This window comes from Tenrec ecaudatus, chromosome 7 (genome assembly GCF_050624435.1).
Source record: "Tenrec ecaudatus isolate mTenEca1 chromosome 7, mTenEca1.hap1, whole genome shotgun sequence".
Lineage (NCBI taxonomy): Eukaryota > Metazoa > Chordata > Mammalia > Afrosoricida > Tenrecidae > Tenrec > Tenrec ecaudatus.
Window position 1 is genome coordinate 129,199,866 of NC_134536.1, and position 21,388 is coordinate 129,221,253.

The 21,388-nt window shown below is 53.5% G+C and overlaps 1 protein-coding gene across 5 annotated transcripts in view; it reads right to left on the minus strand.

Moving 5' to 3' along the window:
• Positions 1-1,631: 1,631 nt before the first annotated feature.
• UBR2 (ubiquitin protein ligase E3 component n-recognin 2) overlaps positions 1,632-21,388 on the minus strand; it is a 107,772-nt gene continuing 88,015 nt past the window's right edge. For 4 of the 5 annotated variants that reach the window (XM_075555097.1, XM_075555102.1, XM_075555098.1 and 1 more), the window contains exons 33-47: positions 20,661-20,764; positions 19,945-20,023; positions 17,756-17,904; positions 17,424-17,479; positions 14,082-14,178; positions 13,648-13,715; positions 12,124-12,259; positions 11,632-11,722; positions 10,680-10,810; positions 9,681-9,789; positions 9,045-9,101; positions 6,264-6,341; positions 5,624-5,794; positions 4,500-4,601; positions 1,632-3,487 (exon numbers count right to left, since the gene is read on the minus strand). In XM_075555097.1, the coding sequence (XP_075411212.1) occupies positions 3,346-3,487; positions 4,500-4,601; positions 5,624-5,794; positions 6,264-6,341; positions 9,045-9,101; positions 9,681-9,789; positions 10,680-10,810; positions 11,632-11,722; positions 12,124-12,259; positions 13,648-13,715; positions 14,082-14,178; positions 17,424-17,479; positions 17,756-17,904; positions 19,945-20,023; positions 20,661-20,764 (1,570 nt within the window). In that variant the 3' untranslated portion in view covers positions 1,632-3,345. The remainder of the gene's footprint in view (positions 3,488-4,499; positions 4,602-5,623; positions 5,795-6,263; positions 6,342-9,044; positions 9,102-9,680; positions 9,790-10,679; positions 10,811-11,631; positions 11,723-12,123; positions 12,260-13,647; positions 13,716-14,081; positions 14,179-17,423; positions 17,480-17,755; positions 17,905-19,944; positions 20,024-20,660; positions 20,765-21,388) is intronic. The other variant, XM_075555099.1, reaches the window with a different exon arrangement.

Here is a 21,388-nt window from a genome sequence, read left to right on the forward strand (position 1 = left end):
TGCGAGAATTTCCTTCATCAGGGAAACAGGATCCGAAGCAACTGGAGATGCTGAGCACTGGTGGGAGGCCCAAGGGCAGACTAGCCCCGTGACCCACCAAGCTGGCAGTCCAGGGCGGGCCAGGGAGAGCTTTTCCCAGGCAGTCAGGCAGCTGCTGGGGACTACTGCCTCCCCACCCCCTTACAAGGCCCAGCAGGGCTCTAGCAACACCGTGTCCCCTTGTGCCTCACCCGACTCATCTTTCCTTGGACTAATGTTCATTCAGTCTAAATTCTGCCAGCCTGGTTTGGGGTGGGGCAAGAGGCGGGCCTTCTGTTTTGAAAACGGTCACTCTAAGGTGGAGGAGGAGGAGGTACTAGTTGTTCTGAACTTCTGGAAAGAGAGAGGTCTAGGATGTGTGGTTCAGGGACAGCCTTGGAGCCCGGCCAGAGCCACCAGCAAGTAAACACTGAATGACCTCAATCCGGGTGATCGGATTAGAAGCTTGCGCTACACATCCCACCCATTGTCGGCTGGGCACCTGTGGAGCCGGGTCAGCAGGTTTGCTGCTTAGCCCAGGTGCATGGGCCCAAGGTACCCAAGGGCCCTCGGTGAGCATGGCCAGTCAGCAGTGCCGAGACTGTGGCGCCCACTCCAGGGCCTTCGCGCTCTCACGGGACACAAGATTGGCCTGAAGGGAGAAAGATCAGAGGGCGCGGCGTACACACAGGGACTCACACATGGACAACTCGGTGCTCCGAGGAGGATGTGGGCTGGGGTTTAAGATGGGAGAGAGCTCACAGGATGAGGCCTCGGGCTCACATGAAGTCTACGTGTATTTTAGAGAGGCTTCTGGGTACTTGCCCTAAACCACCCAAACACCCTTTACCTGGTGAGCATACAAACTGCTCCCGGGCACTCTGCCCACGAGTCCCCGCAGCACAGGGATCCCATGCATCCCGAGGGGGTCCAGCGAGAACCAAACCCAAAGCAGAGGAGGTCCCGTGAGACCTCCTGGGGCAGCTGGGGAGCCATTCCATTTCTTAATTAGGCCAGTGGCTAAACAGCTGCCTAGAAAGGCCGGGTTTACTCTCCACCCCACTCCGAGAGAAGAGCTGAACACGGCGGGCAGCGCGTCCCAGGGGCTCCGGAGCTGCAGCCACAGGCAGGGAGGGAGGGAGGGAGGGAGGGCTACGCAGTGCAGACTGGCCTCTTCAGTGCAGTCCGCTCCTCCCAAGCAGGGCGTGACCGGCCCCCGAAGACACTGCCTCCTTACTGTGCATCTCCTACGGGCCATGCAGGGGCTAGGACCTGGCGGTCACCAGCTCAGGATGGAAAGAGGGATTGAAACCTCTCTAGGCAGCTCTCAGAGGTGTGGGAGAACCTTCGGGGCCTGGCTTTCTGTGCACCTGAGGACCCCAGGGGTCCAGAAAGGTCACAGGTAGCCACAGTCAATTGGCTGAAATGCTGACCGAGGTTTTCCTCTGGGAAGGTCACGGTGGCCTGACTACTGGCCAGTTCGGACACTAATGACATAAGCGCCTTACATCTCAGCTCGTGCAGGTGGTGTATTTGGGGCAAGGTGACACTGGGGCACTTCTGTGACCTGTATGCGTGTGAAGCAAAACAGATGCGGCCGACCGGGAGCGACGCCGACACCAAAAACATTTATTTGGATCCCGTTAAACTTTTTACATATGATACATTCCAAATTTTACAAGTTTCCACAGATAGTAAAGTTATAGTCAATTTATTAAACAGATAGGATTTTCCCTGACGTGGACAGCCTGTTATATGAACATTTCTACAATAAACATGATACATGCAGAGCAAATCAGAAAACTGGGATGATTCGATAGGGAGACAACTAGTTCAACACTACACACGGGAAAGCTACAAGTGTGTGTGCTGCTGTTTCCTGTCAATGCACCGTGTCCCGGAGCCCCGGGCTCCCTCAGAGAAGGGGCCGCGGGCCGGGGACAGGCTGTGTCCGCAGCCTCAGGGTCTACGAAGCTGGAGCTCTTCTGTGACCCCGTGGACAGGCCCACACACCACGACAGGGGAAACCTGCTCTCAAGATTTTAAACGTCAGCAGGGAGAACAGATGGGAAAACGCCAAGGAAGCTGGACTTTAAAAGCTAAAGGAAATGAGACGTGACAGAGACCGAATAAATATGAAACTCCTTCCACCACCACCAGCGGCTGGGTCTTCAGGACGGAGGCTGGACAGAGAAAGGAAAAAGGTGCAGGGGCTGGTTTGGGTTCCCTCCCTGCAGGTCCCTGAGAAGGGACAGGGCCACCCTGCCCAGAGGGGACAGCACCTCGCAGCCTGGGTGCTGCTCGGCACCCCTCTGTACTTGTGCTTCGTGCGTGCGTGGCACACAGCCCAGGGGAGGGAGCGCAGTGGGGTGACAGGCTTGCACACACTGGTCTTAAAACAAAAACCCGTCACGTCAAGAGCCAAAATGATCCCCTTGCCCCAGCCGCGACCCTCTGGGAGGCTGGGGCGGATTCCTCCAGGTGGTGGGCCTGCACTCTCTGCCAGGAGTCCGGCGAGCCGAGCCTGTGTCCCCGAGAGGGCTGTGTGGCCGCCGCCGCCATTTCTGCTCCGTCACTAGGCAGCAAGGACGAAGGCTTCCTGGGAACAGGCCTGGGTGTGCAGGTGGCCCTTTCTGCAGGGAATGCTGGGGGCCAGGGGCCTTACACCACCAGGTGCTCGTCCGTCCCCCGCCTTGTTTGATTCTAGAAGCTCCCGCTCGCTCAGGTTCGTTGTAGAAATGATACCAGAGAACCATTCTGTCTGAAAAACTTGGATATATTTGAGTTTTCATTAAAAGCCCTTAAAAGTGAGTTTTCCCTCTCAGCGTCGAAAGTCTCATTAAAATAATAATGACGAATTCCACCAGCCATAGCACAGGACAGCACTTGGCACACCGTGAACCCGCCCCTCCTCGTGGGCTGCTCCCACACAAGGGCCTCACAGGCCGCTGCTTTGCTCTGAGGACTCCTGGCTGCTCTTCCGTGCAGGGCTGGGAAAGGCCCGCCCAGGCCCAGGGCCGAGCCACCAAGAGGCACAGCGACCCAGAGACGTGGTTTCCGGCTGAGGCACTCTCCCAGGCCAGTCTTCCTGCAAGGCAACAAGGCCGACTCGAGGCTAACAGAACAGCCCAGGCTACGGGGACTCTGCTGCCGCCGGCCACGGTGTTTCATCCAGTCTCTGGAGCCAGAGCTACAAAAATAAAACTGGAAGGAAAGTTTAAATAGAGAATTTATTTCCAAATTCAGAAGACCTTATTTCCTATTTCCTTTCTTGAAAAGCCAAGTGGGCCTCCGAAATCCAAGTCCGTGCTCTCGGTAGCGGTGCTCTCATAAGTGCTGCCAGTCGATGCCCACCAGGGTCTGATTGGCCTCCTGTGCGTGGCCGATCTCCTCCGTGACGCTGTGCTGCTGCCAGAGCTTCTGGATCTTCTGAAAGCGCTCTGCACACAGGTGCAAGGGGTTGCCCCGCCTGCAGAGAAGACCCACGTCAGCAACACGCCCGCACGGGGGGCCTTCACACGTGCTCAGCGAGGTGGACAGGCCATGGGAGTCTCCCAGGGCTTTCTGAAGCCCCAAGTGCCTGCATGTCCCCCAGCCCTTCCCGAGGGGGGGACAGGTGCCCCAGCAGTGACGACGGAGACGTACCCACTGGCCAGACTGACACACTCCAGCTGTGCTTACAGGGTAGGACGGGGTAGGAGGGCTTGAGTGAGCGAGCTGCCCTGCTCTGCCCCTTGCTGGTCAGACAGCCATCAGGCACAGGCGTTGGTCACCCCGTGCCGGGCCACCTGACCTGGTGGTACACCTCAGCCCCCTAAGCAGGCTGCTGGCACCTCAGCGGAGCCCTCGCTTCTTGGCCTGTGCCCTAAGCTTGCAGCCCAGTGCAGGAGCGCCATCTCCTCCTTTCAGGGTGGCTGCCAGGCCCGCGCCTCCCTTCCCAGGGTGCAGGCACCTCTAGGGGCACCCTTATGCCTGCTTTGAGGACGCTGGGCCGGTCTTCAGAAACGTTCTGCTAGCATTTGCCAGTGGTGGGCAGAAGCCGACACAGGAGAAGTGACGGGGCCTCTGAGGAAGGCCTCCGCTGTGCTCTGCATCTTATCCCCAGCGAATGTCGACTGATGACACAGCTTCTCTCTCCTCAGAGAGATATGCCCTTTGGCAGCATACCCACGATGCCCACAGCCACACGAGCCAGGGCGCTGTCAGAGCCCTGACGCTGGGGCAGCTTCTCAGTAGTGAGGAATAAGTCCCCGCACTCTGCTCATGTCCTGACTTACTGCACGGCCCTCATGCCATGCCGGGAAGAGGATGCTGGCAGGAAGTCCTGGTGTCTTCTTTGGGCAAGGGGCTGCAGACATCCACAGCCCACTCTGCCAGGACCACCCGAGTCCCCTCACTGCCAGTGGGACATGCAATGCATCCTGTCCACCACGGGCGGATGGGCTCTGGAGTCTGTCAACCCACCCAGGACGGGGCCTTACCTGAGCCCCTGGTCCGTCTCTCCGTAGTCGTCAAGGTAAGGAGGAGCGTAGAAGCAGCCTTTGGTTTTGCCGGCTAAGAACAGCACCTGGCACTCGCGCACCCTGCGGAGAGACGGCGGCACACAGCTCTTAGGCATGGCTCACGGGAGCGCTGGGCTGATCAGTGGCCTCGGACCCCACGGGGAAGCTCTACTCTGTCTTCTGGGGCCATGGGGAGTCCGAGTGGATTAGATGGCAGCGGGTTTAAAACAAGGCTTGGACTCCTCTCCAAATGGACTAGACACAGGGGTCCTCAAGCTTTTTAAACAGGGGGCCAGTTCACTGTCCCTCAGACCCGTTGGAGGGCCAGACTATAGTTTAAAAAAAACTATGAATAAATTCCTATGCACACTGCACAGATCTTATTTTGAAGTAAAAACCAAATGGGGCAAAAACACCTGGTGGGCCGGATAACTGTCCTTGGTGGGCCGCACATGGCTGCTGCCTATGAACACGACACAAGCCGTGCTGGGGAGGGGGTCAGCGCTGGAGAGCACCGCATCTGTCCAATGACGGCACGGAGGTCAGCGGTGACGGGAGGGACGGGCCTGCAGGGTCAGTGACGGCGACGCCGGGCCAGCAGTGAGAGAGGCAACTTCACAACCAAAAAGGGTCCCAACGTTTCTGCCCACTACGAATGGAAGTGATTTGCAGGACCGTCGTGAATGAGGCAGACTTGTACATTCCCTAAGAATCTGGAAACAGGTTACTCTCTCATTTTTCTTTGGGCACTATTCCAAAAAACCTAGCCCCAGAGCCCCTGAGTCTCCTGACCTTCGTTAAGACAGGATAAACCCCTTTCTTATCCATTTTACTCAGGCCAGCCTGCGCAGGACTGTGTGTGTCTGCAGTCTCCGTGTCTAGTACACGGCAGGCGAGAGCACGTGTGCTGAATGCACCTGGGACATGCATGGCAGAGGCAGCACCCGGAGTCATGGGGCACAAGAGAAGGACCTGCGCTTCCCATGCAGTGAGCTGCGGCGGGGGCGGGGTCGGGGTCTGGGAGGAGGAATGGAGTGCAGGCGCCCACGTCCCACAGAGCACACGTCCCAGCAGGGGCGCGGGATGACGTGGCCGGGCCTCACCTCAGGAAGACGCCCACGCCGCAGCCACAGGAGTCTGTGTGTGCGGTGCAGGCACCCACGTCCTCGCCGTCCAGCTCCGTCTGGCAGCAGTAGCTCTGGGAGCACAGCAGGGCTCCGCACACCAGGCACAGCGTGGGGGCTCTGCTCTTGTCCCCACCGGACTTGGGGCACCTCGGAGGGACGAAGGGAACACAGCACTCTTTATAATGGAGCGGGATTTGGCACTATGTCCAATGGGCCCGGGGACCTCAGCTCTGTACACACACACACACACACACACACACACACACACACACACACACACACACACACACACACGCTGCAGCCACAAACGAAGTCAGGCATGCGGGGAAGCTCACTCCTGGTCATGCTAGGACCAAGGACGTCTGCCAGAAGGAGGCGGCCACACAGGGAGGGGTTGTCCCCAGGCCCAGGCTAGGCGCCACCTCTCACCTATTGTACTTCCTCTGTGCCACCAGGAATCGCTACGTAATACTAGAAATAGCCCGGGGTGGGTGGGCACGCTTTTACGTGACCTTTTACGATGCAAGGCGCTCTGGGGAACGACTACTGCAGGACCGCCCGGCCCACAGGCGGCGAGGCCACCACAGACGCGTCCTGGGAAGAGCTCATAACTCACGAGAAGTTGGAGGCTTGGTTAATGAGGTTGCTGTAATCCTGTGGCAGGTCCAGAAGTCTGTTAGGTTCTCTTGGGTAGCTGCAAACGGGCACAAACAAAAGTCCATGAGAGTGAGGTCACAGACAGTGGAACGACAACAGGGCGACTAGAGGGCGATTCTCAGCTAAGGGATTGCACACCGCCCCGGCAGTTGAGAAGTCAAAGGACAACAGACCAAGAGCTGCACACCCTGAAAAGACCCTAGGACGCGTTCATGGACGAGCTCAGGATGAACGGTCACGTTATGATGGGGCTTCGGATCAAGCCCACGAGATCAGCCGGCAGGTAGACAGGCAGAGCAGCCCCACGGGGTTCCCAAGGACGTGACCCTGCACGGCTGGAGCAGGCAGGCTCCTCTTGCCCCCGTGAACGTGGGAAGCTTTCAGTTAGTCGTCAGGAGCTCAACCAACCCACTATTAGGGTCCCTAAATCGACCCCACCAACGTGCAACTCCGAGAGCCCTGGAGGTGCGGTAGGTTAGGTACGGGGTCACTGACGGCAAGGGCAGTGGTTCAAACCCACCAGGCACTCCGTGGGAGAAAGAAGAGGCTGCTTGCTTCTCTCAAGAACGACAGCTCCTGACCCCCATGTACAGTCTCGACGAGCCCGACCGAGCTCGCCAGCACAGGGACGGAGCTTAGGGTTTAACGGGCAGGAAGGACATGCAGCCCTTGGCGAGAAGCACACGGCTGCTCTAAGGCAGGGATCTCCACCGTCCTCAGGCCGCGACCTTTCACAGTCTCCCACCCCCAACATGATTTTCGTTGCTACTTCATCACTGTCATTTTGATACTGTGATGCATTGGGCGACCCTGTGAAAGGGTCGTTCGACCCTCAAAGGGGTCGAGACCCACAGGTTGAGAGCCGCTGCTCTACGAGACCAGGGCACCCAAGGTGATTCAGACCAAACTTAGAGCCAACTTCCACTGGTATTTGAAGGCCTGCTCTCCGTGCCAGGTACTTCATGTGCCAGTGTGAGCGGGAGGCGGGGCGGTCCCTGCTGCAGAGCTCAGTGGTGGGGGCACTGAGTGATGGGGGCTCTAGGCAAACCTGAATCGCTTGGGGGAATATTCATGCTGGGAGCCTTGGGTAACTGGCAGCATAAATCCAACCCCCAAATGAAGGCAGTGATCACACCCCCACTTTCCTGGCATCATTTCTGGTACCAGATGCCCACATAGGACTTTCTCTGAGAAAAACTCAGGAGTTAAGGAAAGTTTGGAGAGTTTACACAACACCCCCAAAATTTCTGACCTGCTAGCCACAGACTTGGGGGTCTCCTTACTACTCCTTTAAGGTGTCAGCTGCAAGCTGGTTTGCTCATTCACTGGGATGTCTCATATTGCTCACCAAAGTACCAGACTTGTGGATATGGACTGGGTACAGCCAAAGACGACAGGTCAGGTTCTCTCCAAGGAACAGATGCACACACGAGGTCTGGGGGCTTCAGCTCCCCAAAGGGGCATTACTTTGTCAACCGGGAAGCTTTCTGAGCCTGTGTTTAGGGCTTTATCAGCCAGCCACGGCTGAGCCCTCGCTGTACGCACGAGAGGCAGCATCGTGCCTCCTGAGGTGAGCGGACACGGGCCTTTTCTGGTCTGGCCAGCCCCGCATTTGCTACATAAATCCCCAGGTGCAGCCTGAGGTTTCAGGTCAAGGAACCTCAGGCTCTCCCAAGGTAGTCACCCAAACCAAGGACAAAGGTCAATTTTAGAGAAAGGGGCTTTGGTGGGCAGGGCACTAGGGGCGCCTGGTGGCAGGGTGCCTCGCCCTCAGCTGCTCGCTCAGCGGCCAGTGGTCGGCCTCACCAGGCTCCCAAGGTCTGGTGGTGGGTCATGTCAGGATCACAACTGGCACACCCTGTCCTACGCTGTCCCACAGGACTGCCGAGTCAGAGCTGACCCCACAGCGCACAGCAGGAACCTCTCCACTGAGTTTTCTGACCAAGGTTGAGCCGGAAGAAATTGCCTGTATGTAATTTGCAATCGCCCGAATGATAAAGACGGGGATGTTTCATATGGTTCAGCCCAATCAAACTATCAGTGGCGGAGAGGTGGTACCTAACAACAGGTGACAGCCTAAGAGGGAGATCTCATGACATATACGCACCACCTGTGAAGCCTGGCTGGGAAGCTCCCGCTGTCAAGCCCCTCAGAGCTACGGGAAGCGGTGATGAGAGAATGACAGCACCACGGGGCGCAATCAGAACCACCGGCCACACAGGAAATTGATTCCATTTCTCCAGCAAAGAAACAGGAGCTCAGCGCTTACGGGAGACTCCAGAGACGGACCAACCAGTTGCAAGACTCCTGTAAATCTTATTTGAATCTGGGTTGAAGCATGCTGTGAGTATGATAACTGGCCATGATTTGATCATTACTGAAGCTGACATACCTAACTTTATTTTGGATTGTCTGAAATTCTCTGTAATAATATATTAAAAACAAAATAAACAACAAACAAAAACAGACAGCCACGGAACACCTAGGAAGGAGCCTACATTTTATAAATAAATAAATCTTCCCAAATAGAGTAATTTTATTCGTTTCCCGTCAACAAGGCGCAGCTCCCCATGTTCACACCTGTGACACTTCTGCACATTCTCAACACCAGGCGAAGGAGGGGGCAGAAATGAGGGCAAGGCCTTCCCGACTCCCTGGCAGCACAGGAGGCATGTGGTGAGGGACGCCGGCCGCACTTACATGCTGCCGCCTCCCACCCACGCCTCCAACTATCCCTTACCTAATAGCGTCTCTTTCCCCCGCTAGGAATCGTTTAACTTCTTTGTGATGGCACCAGCTTGAATGCAAACAGGGAGGAAAAAACACAACAAAATGTTCTTAAAGAGCTTCACGAATCTCTACCTCCCCACCCACGCCCCGCCCCACACAATCCAGTAAGGAGAAGAGTCTCTTTGACTCAGTGTGCCAGACGCTGCCCAACCACAGAGTGGCGGGAGAAACCCCCATTTCCATACACCGTTGACAGTTGGAAGAACATGGCCTGCGACTCAGTCTATTAAGTGGCAACTCTGCATACGATAACCCCATTAATGAGGACACTCTGGACAAGTCGTCCTCACGCACTAGCTGGACAGGACTCTCAACCTCACACTGGGAACACTGCCTAGCAGCCCCGGATAGCCCTGTCAGCCGCGACACGTATGGGACACAGTCTGCATGAAGGAGGGTTTTCTTGGCAAACATCTGAACAAAAGTATAGACCTCCACAGCTAGGAAGGCCTGGTCATTACTGATCGGATCACAAAGGCTGAACGAATTCTGTCGCGCTAACTCTCTGAGAACTTTGCCAAGTATGTAATAAACTGAAGTCTGGTTCCATATAAATATTCAAAATGAGGAAGTACATAATTGTTACCTTTTAATCAGTGAATTCATTATCTCACTGTTTTCCTCAAAGAGGCGAATGAGGTTGCTTGGTAGGCAAAGATAGTTACACAAATGCTCGAAATGGCTTGTTCCCGTAACTGCAGATACAGAAGAAAAGTTGGGTGCTTATATCAAGGGTGGATTCTGGATGCATATAGGCAACAGCAGAGCTTGAAACACCATCCATCCATCCTTCCACCCATCATCCATCGGAATAAGCAAAAGCAGAGCTTAGCTTGGAAAAATCAACCAACCAACTAAGCAATCAAAACATAAAGAGTTCGCATTTGCTGGGTATAAAACTTGAAAGGAAACGACCAGGGGAGCCCGAGGAAAGGTAGGCTCCACGGAAAATGACACGTGAGGAGAGCCAGGCACCTCTGACACCAGACAGGTCATAATTTCCTGGTGTCTCAGCTTTATGATTTATAAAACAGTATACATAATCGCGTGATCTACTTCATGGGCTATTTCAAATATTAAGTGACAAATATCATGTACAGATGCTCTGGAAGAGTAGGAAGCAACACAGAAATATAAGATGGTCTGATTGTGTCCCCTTCTAGGGGATGCCAGCCCACAGGCCGACGGGAAGCCTTACACGACGGGTCTCTGTGACTGGTGCCAGGCGCTCTGAGAATACAGAGGGAGGAGCTGCCAGTCTACCTCTAGACTCCTCTGGTGAAACTAACCACAACAGAATATAGAAAGAAACAGGCGGCAACAAGTCAATGCCCACACATTAAAATCACATCTGCATGCAATTATTGTTTAATGTGTGTATCTGCACATTTACTGAGATCCAAATAAAATCTCATCTATACCCACCAGCAGCTTTTCCTGTGACAATGCAAACATCTCGACAATCAATAAGCTGCGCTCTAAAATGTTTAATTGGTCTTCACTTTCACAAGTCATTTTTCATTCTAAACTTTTGGAGTGAAAGACTACCAACATTTCCTCCAGTCTGAAATAAATCAGAGATTACCTTGAACTTCGGGTGGGGAAGGAACTCCATTTAAGTAATGGAAAAACAGAGCGGAGCATTTCAGGAAAGGCATGATCCCAGCTCTGATACTTCTGCATAGGTGCCAGCCGGAGGGCGTTTCTTTCAAGGCACTACGAGAGAGGAGAGTGGTGGTGGGCAAGGGTACCAGGTCACTGGACACACAGCACAGCCGATGCACCTGTGCTTCAGACGTCAGTTGGCCGGCAGGGGTCCCAATGCCGAGAGAATGGCACAGTAAACGGTGCTGTGAGGAAACTCTACCAGCAGGAGAAAGTTAAGTGCAATCCATGAGATGCAAAGCCAACAGAGGCCTCAGAGCTCTGTGCACCGTGACCACGAATGGCTCAAGTTGTGGAGCACAGCACCCATCCCACGCCCTGCCATTCCCTCCGTTCAACCGCTGACAGAGCCTTCAAGCTCTTTGGTCGCACAAATAATAGTCACGTGTGCATCTTCATGCCTGCCAGTTTTACTACATGTTGGATGATTGTGATCGTGTGGAATTTCAGAAATGGGCTAAACCAGGAACAACTCTTTCTATAGGTTATTTACGTTTGGGATCAGAAAGCCCAATCCACACAAGGGCAATATATGGAGTTCTAACAACTTGAGGGCATTTTGGCCAGTCACTGACACGATCTTAGAAATACAATTCCAGGTTAGTATATTAAAAGTCTCACTACCCATCTCTCCCACCGCCTTCCCCTTTGTATTTTAAAGCAACGGTAGCAACAGGTGCGTAACAAAACACTGTCGTTCCTGTGAGTTTTACGTGTGCAATGAGATGATGTCAATGATCTCTACCATTCAGGGCACACCATCAGCCACCTTCGTTCTAGGGACAGCCGACAGACAGCAAGCTGTGCCCTTGACTTAACGGCTCCACTCCCGCGTACTCAGGGACACGGCGGCCATGCGGCAGTCAGCTCACCTTCCTGTGTGCTCGCGGAGTGTGTTGTACAGGCTGAGCGCGGCTGACTCCTCCTCGCCAGGGGGCTCTTCCTGATCCATGCCATTCTCTTCTGAAAAGCAGGAGCCAACATCAGCTTATCAGCGTGTCACCGTGGCTGCTGTTCCTATCGTTTAATCACTCAAATACACCCAGATGTTAACACGTAACACGGACATACTCCCACAAATCACACATCTTTTAAGTCTGAGCGCAGTTATCAGACCAGTGAGCGGGAGGGCTTAGGGAGAGGAGACCAATGTGCTTCAGTGCATCCACCTGCCGGCTGGAGGTCAAAATCATTAAACGTATTGTCTTACAGCGATTTGGAAAATCAGTAAGTGTGAATGCTAGAGACAATTTAATGATGAACATGTAAGTTACACACAAAACTGACATTCTAAAAGTGAACATTCTAAGGGGCTTAGCCAGTATGCTACTCCAGGGTTACTGGGCTTCTCGCGGCGAGCATACCTGTGCACGAGGTAAGCAGGATCTGGATGATGTGCGCCATGGTAACCAGGTGGAAGATGTGAAGGTCTCCAGTGCCCAGGCTGATCCCTGAGAAATCCTGACACTGCAGTGCAGGGAACGAGAGAACCAGGCCCACCTGGACAGCAAACACAGCCAGTGAGACAGGCTCCGCCTCCTCCTCACAGCGAAACACGACTTCACCTTCCCGACGTGAGCCCAGTCCTCTCCCCGAGGAAATCTCTGACGTGACAAAGCGTCCACGCTCAGGCGCCCTGGGTGCTTGGTTGCCAACAGAAAGATGGGCGGGTCAGGGTCAGCAGCGACTCCACAGGAGGAAGCAGGGCGTGGCGGCCTGCTCCCACAGAGATTGGGTCTCGGAAACTCTCGGGCACTTCTACTCTGCCTGTGTGCTCGCTCTGAGTTGAAGTGGACTTAGGGCGTGGATTTCTTGTTTTCACAGCCATAGAAATCTCACCAGGATGCGTTTAGAGAACAATAAGAGTTAAAAAGGGTCTTAGGCAGTGGTTCCCTGGCAATGTTCCCGGCATCGACAGGAGAGAGAGCACAAAGCCCTAGGTACGACTTCCGCCTCCTCCTCTTAGGGGCTTCCCGACAAGTGAGCCTCTGAGCCGGTTTCTTGATGGGAAGACAAATGACCTGCTCTGTACCTATGCGCACCTGTACTGCAATAGCAAGAACGCAGGGGCTAAATGCAGTGACAGCAGAGCACAGCGAACGCTTCTCAGGAAGCACTGCTGGATGCACACTGGGTGGTGGGGACTGCCCCAAGGGTTCTCACCCTCACTCCACTACAGGCGCACACTGAGTCCACAGGGACAATGGGGACATCACTCGGGTCTCTCTATGTGGCTCAGGTGGGGCTGGAATCCAGTCACCCAGCTCGGTGCCCTGGCCCTCGGTGCGCCCACGCGGAGGACATACGTATCCCTGAAGCGTTCAAGGGGCTGTCTGTCACCAAGAAGTGTGACTGCGGATGTGCTGCACTGCGCGGAGACCCTGGGGGACAGCAGTATGGAGGGACGCTGCTGGTATATCGCTACCTCTCTGGGGGTACAAACACCCGGAGGCTGCGTTACTGACCCTGTCGGTCACACAAAGCAAAACAGGAGAGGATATTAAAACGTCCATGCTTTGAGGCTCAGGTCAGGAGCCCCAGCTAGGGCATCGAGTACTTAAGAAAAAAAAAATAGAAGGGGCATTAAACAAAACAAAACAACCAACCAAGCTCACGGTCCTTGAGTGGACTCTGACTTTAGGTAGCAGAGAACTGCAGCTGTGAATCTTTGCAGGGGCAGAGAGCCTCATCTTTCTCCCAAAGAGGGGCTGGGGGATTCAAACTGCTGACCTGGCATTTGGCAGCCCAACGGGTAACTCACTCAGTCACCAGGGCTCCTTAGCAGTGGTCATAGCAACGTCACACGCACTTCCTGTCTGCCTTCCACTGCTCGCCAAGCCCAAGGGAGAGCGAGCGAGCGAGGCAGCACCCACGTGCCACACACTCACCAGCAAATGAAACATGTCGACGTCTAAGATGCACGGGAGCTCTCCAGGGCTGTCACCAGGCACCAGTGCTAAATGTTGACGGAGAAATGCATCAGTGCATAAGGACGAACCACTGTAAGGATGCACACAGTCTAATTTACAGGCGTCTTTTAGTGAAACACAGTAACGAGGACACCTGTCAGAGAAGGACAGTCCGTCTATTTCCCACTGAAGTACGAGGTACTTAGTGCCGTCAAAGGCAGCACATTCCCAAAGACCCAGGGAGACCACTGAGCTCCAGCTTTCCCAGGTTCCACTGTGGACATGAACTTATAACCCACGGAGAGAGTCCAAGTAAAGAGCAGTAGCATCTCTGGATAAGCTCTTTTGTAATGGACATAAAAGACTTAAAAAGAGAATCTGCTGTCAGAGATGGCAAACGTATTAACACTCACATGTGAAAAGTTTACAAAAGTGTCCTTGAACCACCGAAAGGGACGAAACTGTCCAGTGCGCGGCTGCAAACCTCGTTAGTGACCTCAGACAGTCGTCCTGAAAGAAAGAAGTCGACACAATGGACAGACGCCATGGTGCACAGGAAGGAGCTTTGCTCAAAGCCAAGCCGTCTGTCCGACAGAGATCGCTGCAGGTGATAACTCAGGTCTCTACCAGGGAACAAGGCTACCCGCGCGGAAAGCAGCTTCATGCTGGGTAAGCAGAAGCCACCTCCCTGCCACCGCGCTGGCTCCTAGAGAAAGGGAAGGACAATGAAAAATTGGCCGGGGGTGGGGGGTGGGTGTCTCGCAGACGCGGGACATTTAATTCACAGAACAGCATGCCAGGTGGGGCAACGGTTTCTTTACACGGATCCTAAAGAAAGCCTCTGGGAGGCGGGCAGCGCTCCACAGACTGGGGACCCCGGCACATCGATGCCGCTGCTCCCACGTGGTGTAGAACAGAGCAGTCAACATCTTTCCAGGGACGGCTCCAACACCAGGTTTAGTTTTGATCTTGAAGGACAGCTCACTCCCCCACCTTCCCTGAACACGCACTCGATGGCTCCTGGCAGCAGGGACGCGCCGAGAAAGCTCGGGGAGCGTCCGGGGAGGATTGCTAACTGTGTAGGGGCTTGGGGAGCAGCACCTGGGGGTGCGCAGTGATTGTGCGAGTCTGACGGGGTGCTGTTGCGGGGAGCCCTGGTGAAGACGGAGTAGAGAAGGGTACAACGGCTGCAGCACGCGAGGCAGGAAACGGCAGGAGCGGAATCCATGCAGCGCAAGTGGGGCTGGGACAAGCACACAGCCTCAGCTCAATATTGAGAGGGCCTACCATGTGCCAGGCTTAGTTTTACCACAACCTGAAGCCCACACTGCGCAGGAATGCCCAGGTCCAACCTCACGTCTGGCAGGACTTCCGAGCTCCGGGTTGGGGGCATTGCCTACAACGCAGACTACAGGAAGGTAAGGGACACAGGCTGTAGAGCAGTGGTTCTGCGCCTTCCTCACGCCACGACCCTTCAATACCGGTCCTCATGGGGTACTGACCCCCCCCAACCATAACATGGTTGTCGTTGCTACTGCATCGCTGTCATGGTGCTACTGTGATGAATCAGGCGACCCCTGTGAAAGGGTTGTTTGACCCCCAAGGGGTTGTGACCCACAGGTTGAGAACTGTGGCTGTGTATGGGGAGACACCCGCGGAAGATCAAGGAGGCTGGGGGCGGGAGGACACAGGGGTCAGGGGTGGGCTGCAGCTCCAGAGAGAGGGCAGCCCTCTGTGGGGGGCGACATGGGCGGGAGACAGGAGACAGCCAAGGAGCAGCCAGACGGAAATGGTGTCAAGAGAAAGAGGAGTATGAGCAGAAAGCACAGCTACAGAATTAAGAAAATAAAGCTGTCACACAGAGAAAAGGCCGGAGAAATAGCGGGGTCATTGGGTGAATGTGACAAGAGCAGACTCCACGATGCGAAAAAGGGTCACAGGTGAAAGCCAACTGGCAGGGACTTGAAAACGGAGTTAGCAAGAAACTGGAGACAGTGTAAAACAGCAGCACATCAAACACAGCGGGCATATGACATACAGAAAGCTCATGGAGAAAGCCCATCATATTTTAGCTCTAGTTTTCCACAACTTTTTGAAGCCCCTTCATATAAAAGGATAATCTATATTGTGACCAAACGAGGTCTTCCCTGGTAATGCAAGGCTGCAAAAGCTAACAGTATAAATCAATATACACGGATTTTACATGAACAGAAAATCACAACAAAGAAATAGATGAAAGGATAATGTGCCCAAAGAGGGAGTCAGAAATATACAACACCCAGAGTATCCACAACTGCCGTCAGGAGCAGGCGTGAGCCCCTACAGACGATGATTTAAGGCGTAGTCACCATGCTCAGCACTGCGGCAGTGCAGAGCGAGCTAACATACTTGCTGCTCGGTCGGCTTTGACGCCAGGCGCTGCTTCTCGCCAGGCCTTCAGAAGGCAGAGGCCCGGGAGGCAGGGTTTTCAACGGGGCCACAGAGGTCTTGATGTAGCTTCCAGGTGAGAACCTGATACGCCCGGAGCCACACCATGAACCGAAGGAGAACAGAAGCCAGCTAACTGGCTGCGATGGACTCGCTCTGACCTCTATTTCTTAAGGCTGGTTTTCCTTTTTCAGTGTAACCCTGGCCCCTGGGAAACTGGAAACACTATCTATGAATGCCCCAGTCTCATCTGCAGAGATTCTGCCGTGACTGAGAAGCCTCCCAGGTGACTCTACATGAACACAACGGAAGGATTTTGCTCTCCAGGGCACTTCGACGGTGACTAGTTTGACCAACAGGTAGTTTAGGACAGGTGTTAAACCCTAGCCGTACCTGGTACCTTTCTTCCTCCGCATACTAAATACCCATTCGATTTCAATATTAGTTTAAATGTTGAATGTTACATATAAACACTGGTAACATGTAGTGGGTGGTGGCGGTGGTGGTGGTGCGTGTGTAACAGAACAGGAAGAGAGCGTATGTGAAGAATCCTTTATTCTCGTGTAGTAAGCAGCCCGGCAGAGGGAGGCCTTCCAACCTCGGGAGTTGGCGATTCCAATCACATTTTCATAATCAACATTGTCCCTCCTTAAGGTTCCCTCTTGAGCCCGTGGCCGATTGCTGCAACTACAGAGGCAGACACAGGGCTTTTGCTCTGTAGGCTCTGGCGACAGCCACTCCCCTGACCTGCCCCAGCACTGGTGTCAGGTCACTCCTCCAAGGAACTCAGACCGTTAGGATTAGGGTACAGCCCACTTACTTACTATGTGGTTACCTGTAATTAGGGGGCTTGCATGCCCCCCTCCGCGAGGAATTATGCCTCTGTTGGAAATATATTCTCTCTCTCTGCGTGGACCTGGATCCTAAGATCGTCCCTGAGGCCAGCCCTTGCATGCCTTACCTTGCCTGATAACTCTTTACTTTTACCCCTTGATTACACAGCCAGCCTCTGGACCCATTTGACTGTGGGAACTGGTGCCCCAGGTGTGCTTTGTTCTAGTGACACAGTAAAAAGTTTAAGTGGTCCCTCCCCCTCCACTTTTCCAACATTTAACCAAATGCTCCGGACGAGGAGTCAATTGCTCACTGAAATGTACTTACAAGAAAAATGGCGAAAAACTACACCGTACACATGACTTCAATATCCTTCAAGGAAATGGGTTTTCTACGAAAGGTGGAACCTACACATACGTTCTCAGGGTTCGCGAGGGAAGCAAGGACGACCCACTGACTCCCTGCCCTGAGCTGAGTGAGTGGAGGGGACTTACCAGTCTGCACGGCAAAGGGCCAAACAAGGGCTTGTCCTCATCGCTTAAAACTCTTTCTGCAGAAAGCACAAAGTGGTCAGGGTTAGGAGGCTTTCAGTCATTCACTAGAGGTCTCTTTCTCTCTTCTCCCCGCACTAGGACCTACTTTCCATGAGGAACAGAAACAGAAGCCAATGCCCCCCATGGACACCGAGCCGAGACCACCGCCCAGGGGAGGCCATGTTCCAGGTCTTTCTAGCACGCTCTCTACACCTTGTTTCAAGACCGGGCTCAGCACACGACTGCGCCAAAGCCTGCCCGTGACGCAAACACACGGCTCTCACGTCTCGTACCGAGGCTCTGGATGGTATAGGCACAGCTTCCCCAACACACGATGGGCACGCGGGGGTCCTCTTCGTTGGGATGGACCTTCAGGCCCACCTTGTAGGTGGCTGTCCCAAACGTCCTCAGCATTTCTTTTATGCTCTTGGAGTAAGGGTTTCTGCAGCAGACAGGAACCAGGTCAGTTCAAGGCAACCATACGCTGAGGCTCTTAAAAGCTCTGTGCTGTGCTAGGGCTTGGTTTAAACACTGCACGCACTGGCAGATGGCTGGGTGCTCCGGGGTGGTCACAGAGGGGCGCTGGATGGAGAGTCACACACCCCAATGGGGGCCTCGTCCCCTGTCCTGCCTGGACAGCGGCGGTGATGCATCTCCACTGCCGGAGAGGTCAGTTTCTTTCAGGAAGAATCCTCGGGGGAAGCTGCTCCCACACTGACATCGAGGGATTCCCAAGGAGGACTGGCGGCCTTCCTGCCGCCCTGTGCAGCTCACAGGTCAGCGAGTGCCACGCCGCCCCACCAAGTTTGCAGTAAGCGTTTTAAAAGATGTCTGCACAATTGATAGTTCAATCGTATCAAGAAGTTGTACAATCTATTGTCACAGTTAATTTGACCACCTTTTCTTCCTTGAACTCTATCAGTATAACTATTTTTAAAATAGTGGCCTAAATACGCACAACAAAAGCGCTTCACAATCTGCGGCCTATCCTTGCGCAGGGATCGTGCTGATCCCTGTCTCTTTCGGATTTTACGGACAGCACGAGCTCTTCAGGGAGCCTTCAGTGCCTCCTTGAATAGCCATCGAAGGATCAAGAACCGTGTACGCGGAGCACCGCACATAAACAAGGCAGGCCCCAAACACACAGAAACAGCTGACTCGGGGAAACCGAGACACGGTAGACGGCAGAGCACCTAGAACATGTGAGGGTCCCTTCAAGAGGCCAACAGCGAGCCGGCAGCAGGACCACCTCCGAGGCCAGAGACAGGCCGAGTAGAGCATTCTCCAGAACTTCCTCTGATCTACAGGGCCTGGAACTTCAGCGACAAAGGGCTTACTGAGGACCCAGCCAAAGGACGGACAGAGACCGAGACTGAAGAGCGCTTCAGGCCTGGGAGACGGAGCCCAGCCGTTGTTTGCCTCGTAGTGAAGTTACAGAGGGGCAGGGTTAGAACGGCATCGATTCTAACAAGGCCTTTGCATTGGGATAGAAACTCCCAGGAATCCCAGTTCTGCACTCAAACCCTCAGTCAAGCGCATGGGTAGAGTAAACGTTCCAGACACAGAGAGTCTTGCACATTGTATCTAAGGCACAGGCGATCCAGAAGGCAGGGGGACAGAGGGCTGTGAGATGGGAGGGAGGGCCTGGGAGAGGTCGGAGCGTCTGGAAAAACTGTAGCACTAAGGAAAGTCTGCAGAAAACCACGCACACAGAGCCACCCGGAAGAGAAAGCCTACAGGGAAGGACATAGACTGCACAACAGGTATCGTAACGGGGAAAACCAACAACCGACTGAACTCGGCTAACTAGAAACACAAGAAACAAAGTGTTGGGGAGAATGGTAGGGGAGTGAAGGCTACAAGTACGATTTCTGCTGAGCACCTGCCGGGCCGTTTCCAAGGAGAAGTTACACCTGGGAAGCAGCTTTCGGGTGAGGACAAAGCAGCCTCGTACCCGTGGTGTTGGGAAATGGACTGAGCCGTCCAGCTCCTGAATCCACACCGAACTCCCCACCAGGGCAGGGTGGGGTTTGCTGCAAATGCTCCGGCTTCCAGCTGAGGCTCCCAGGAAGCTGGCAGCGAGGCCATCAATAGAAATGCGAGGGGGCTTCACAAAGTTCGTGGAAAAATTCTAGGACCTTTTGATGACATTTTCCCACGAACTTTTGAAGGCCCTGATGCAGCGCCCGGAGGAAGCACAGGATTTGAGGGGAGACGAGCACTCTGACAAGCTGATATGGAAGAGAACCAAGAAGGGGCGCAGCCTGGGAGAGCGTGGGGGGGGGCCAGACACGCGCCACACGGCTCCGAGGGCTTATCAACATGAGTACCGCGCCACGTCACGCCAAATCCTCAGCATTCGAGACCCATGTCCTGTAACATCTTGGTCTTTGGTTTGACAAATCCTGTTTTTATTATCCACTGACTTAAATTTTTCACTTCAAGTGGGCCAAATAGAAAAGGATTAATACAACATACTCACTTAGGATGAAAGTCAGGCCTAAACCCTTCAGGGAGCCGCACTTTCTCTTTATTTTCGGGATTCTCTGAAGAGGCAGGATCTGTCGGAGCAGGCATTCTATATCAGTATTCAACAGACTACAGTAGTCCTATCGATCTTATTCGTACGGGTCAAAGAAATTAAAACAAACAAACAACAACCAGTAAGAAAACCCATTCCTAGTCATGAAAACTAACACCAGGGTCCCCCAAAGCATGAAGAGCAGGCCGGCTCTGCCCGACCTCAGCCCGCACCTTCCTGAATCCCCTGCATGTTTCCCGTCGGAGCAGAGCAGCTGGAGCGTAGCTGGGGAGGGGCCGGAGAAGGAAGGCATGCTGACTTGCTCCAGTGAAAACCAGTGTCAGAACTGGCTGCTCACATTGCTTTCTCACAAGGCCAAAGCACAGCGCACGGTCAGTGCACCTGTGGGAGGCCTTGGGAAATGCCAACAGTGAAGTGAGTTAGCCCACTGAGCACTCAGCTGCATCCCCCCACCCCCAGAAGCTCTTTTGTAAAATGGGGAAGAAATGAGTATCGATTATACATCTCACAAGAGCTTACGTGTTCTTAAGATATAAGAATGCAGGAAAGTGAAATTTAGGCCATTAAGACAAAGAATTTGGGTTGAATTTTAAAACCCGGGTCTCACAATTAAAAACAGTTTCTAAGAAGAGTGAAGGCCAGTCGTCAGGACTTACGAGGGGAGCTTTCTTCTTTTCTAAGGCCCTGCAGCGCTGTCGTTTGCTGAGAGATTGTTCTAACCCACTCGGTCAGATCCGGCTGGTCTGAAAAATTTAACCTGCTGGAAAAGATTAGAGAGCATTTAGTATTTTATTGTTGTTGCTTAGTTTCAAAGATGGAAAAAATTATCATGAGAATATTCAAAACAATATTGTTATAACAAAGAAATTGCACTGAAAAATCAAAATGCATGTTTGCCAATGGAAATAATAGTATTTGTCAATATGATGATAATGTGTCAAAAAAATCAACTTTTTTCTGTATCCAGGTTTTGTAATATCTATTTCTTAAATATCACAATCACCACCAATAGTATTTACTGAGTGCCTATTATGTGCCAGGCAATGAGTAAACTATGTAAGCATGTCACATTAGTAAGTAGGTATCAACATATTTAACGTGAATCTCAGAAGACTCTGTGAAAGAGCTTGTTGCAATGCTCATGGTACGGATGGGGAGTCGACTTGGGGTATGTAATGGATAGAGCCGGCATCCAGACGCAGAGAGCACACAACACAGCTTGTGTTCTTCATTCTACGCCACAGCTGGCTCTCGGGAGAAAACACGAGAGCCTGGACCCAGGAAGTGGAGGGGAGCACAACCAACAAAGGTGGCTTCTCTGGGGGGCTCATCCTTAATCTCACCACCCTTGGTTTCTGCACCTGTTCAAATCCGGTGACACATC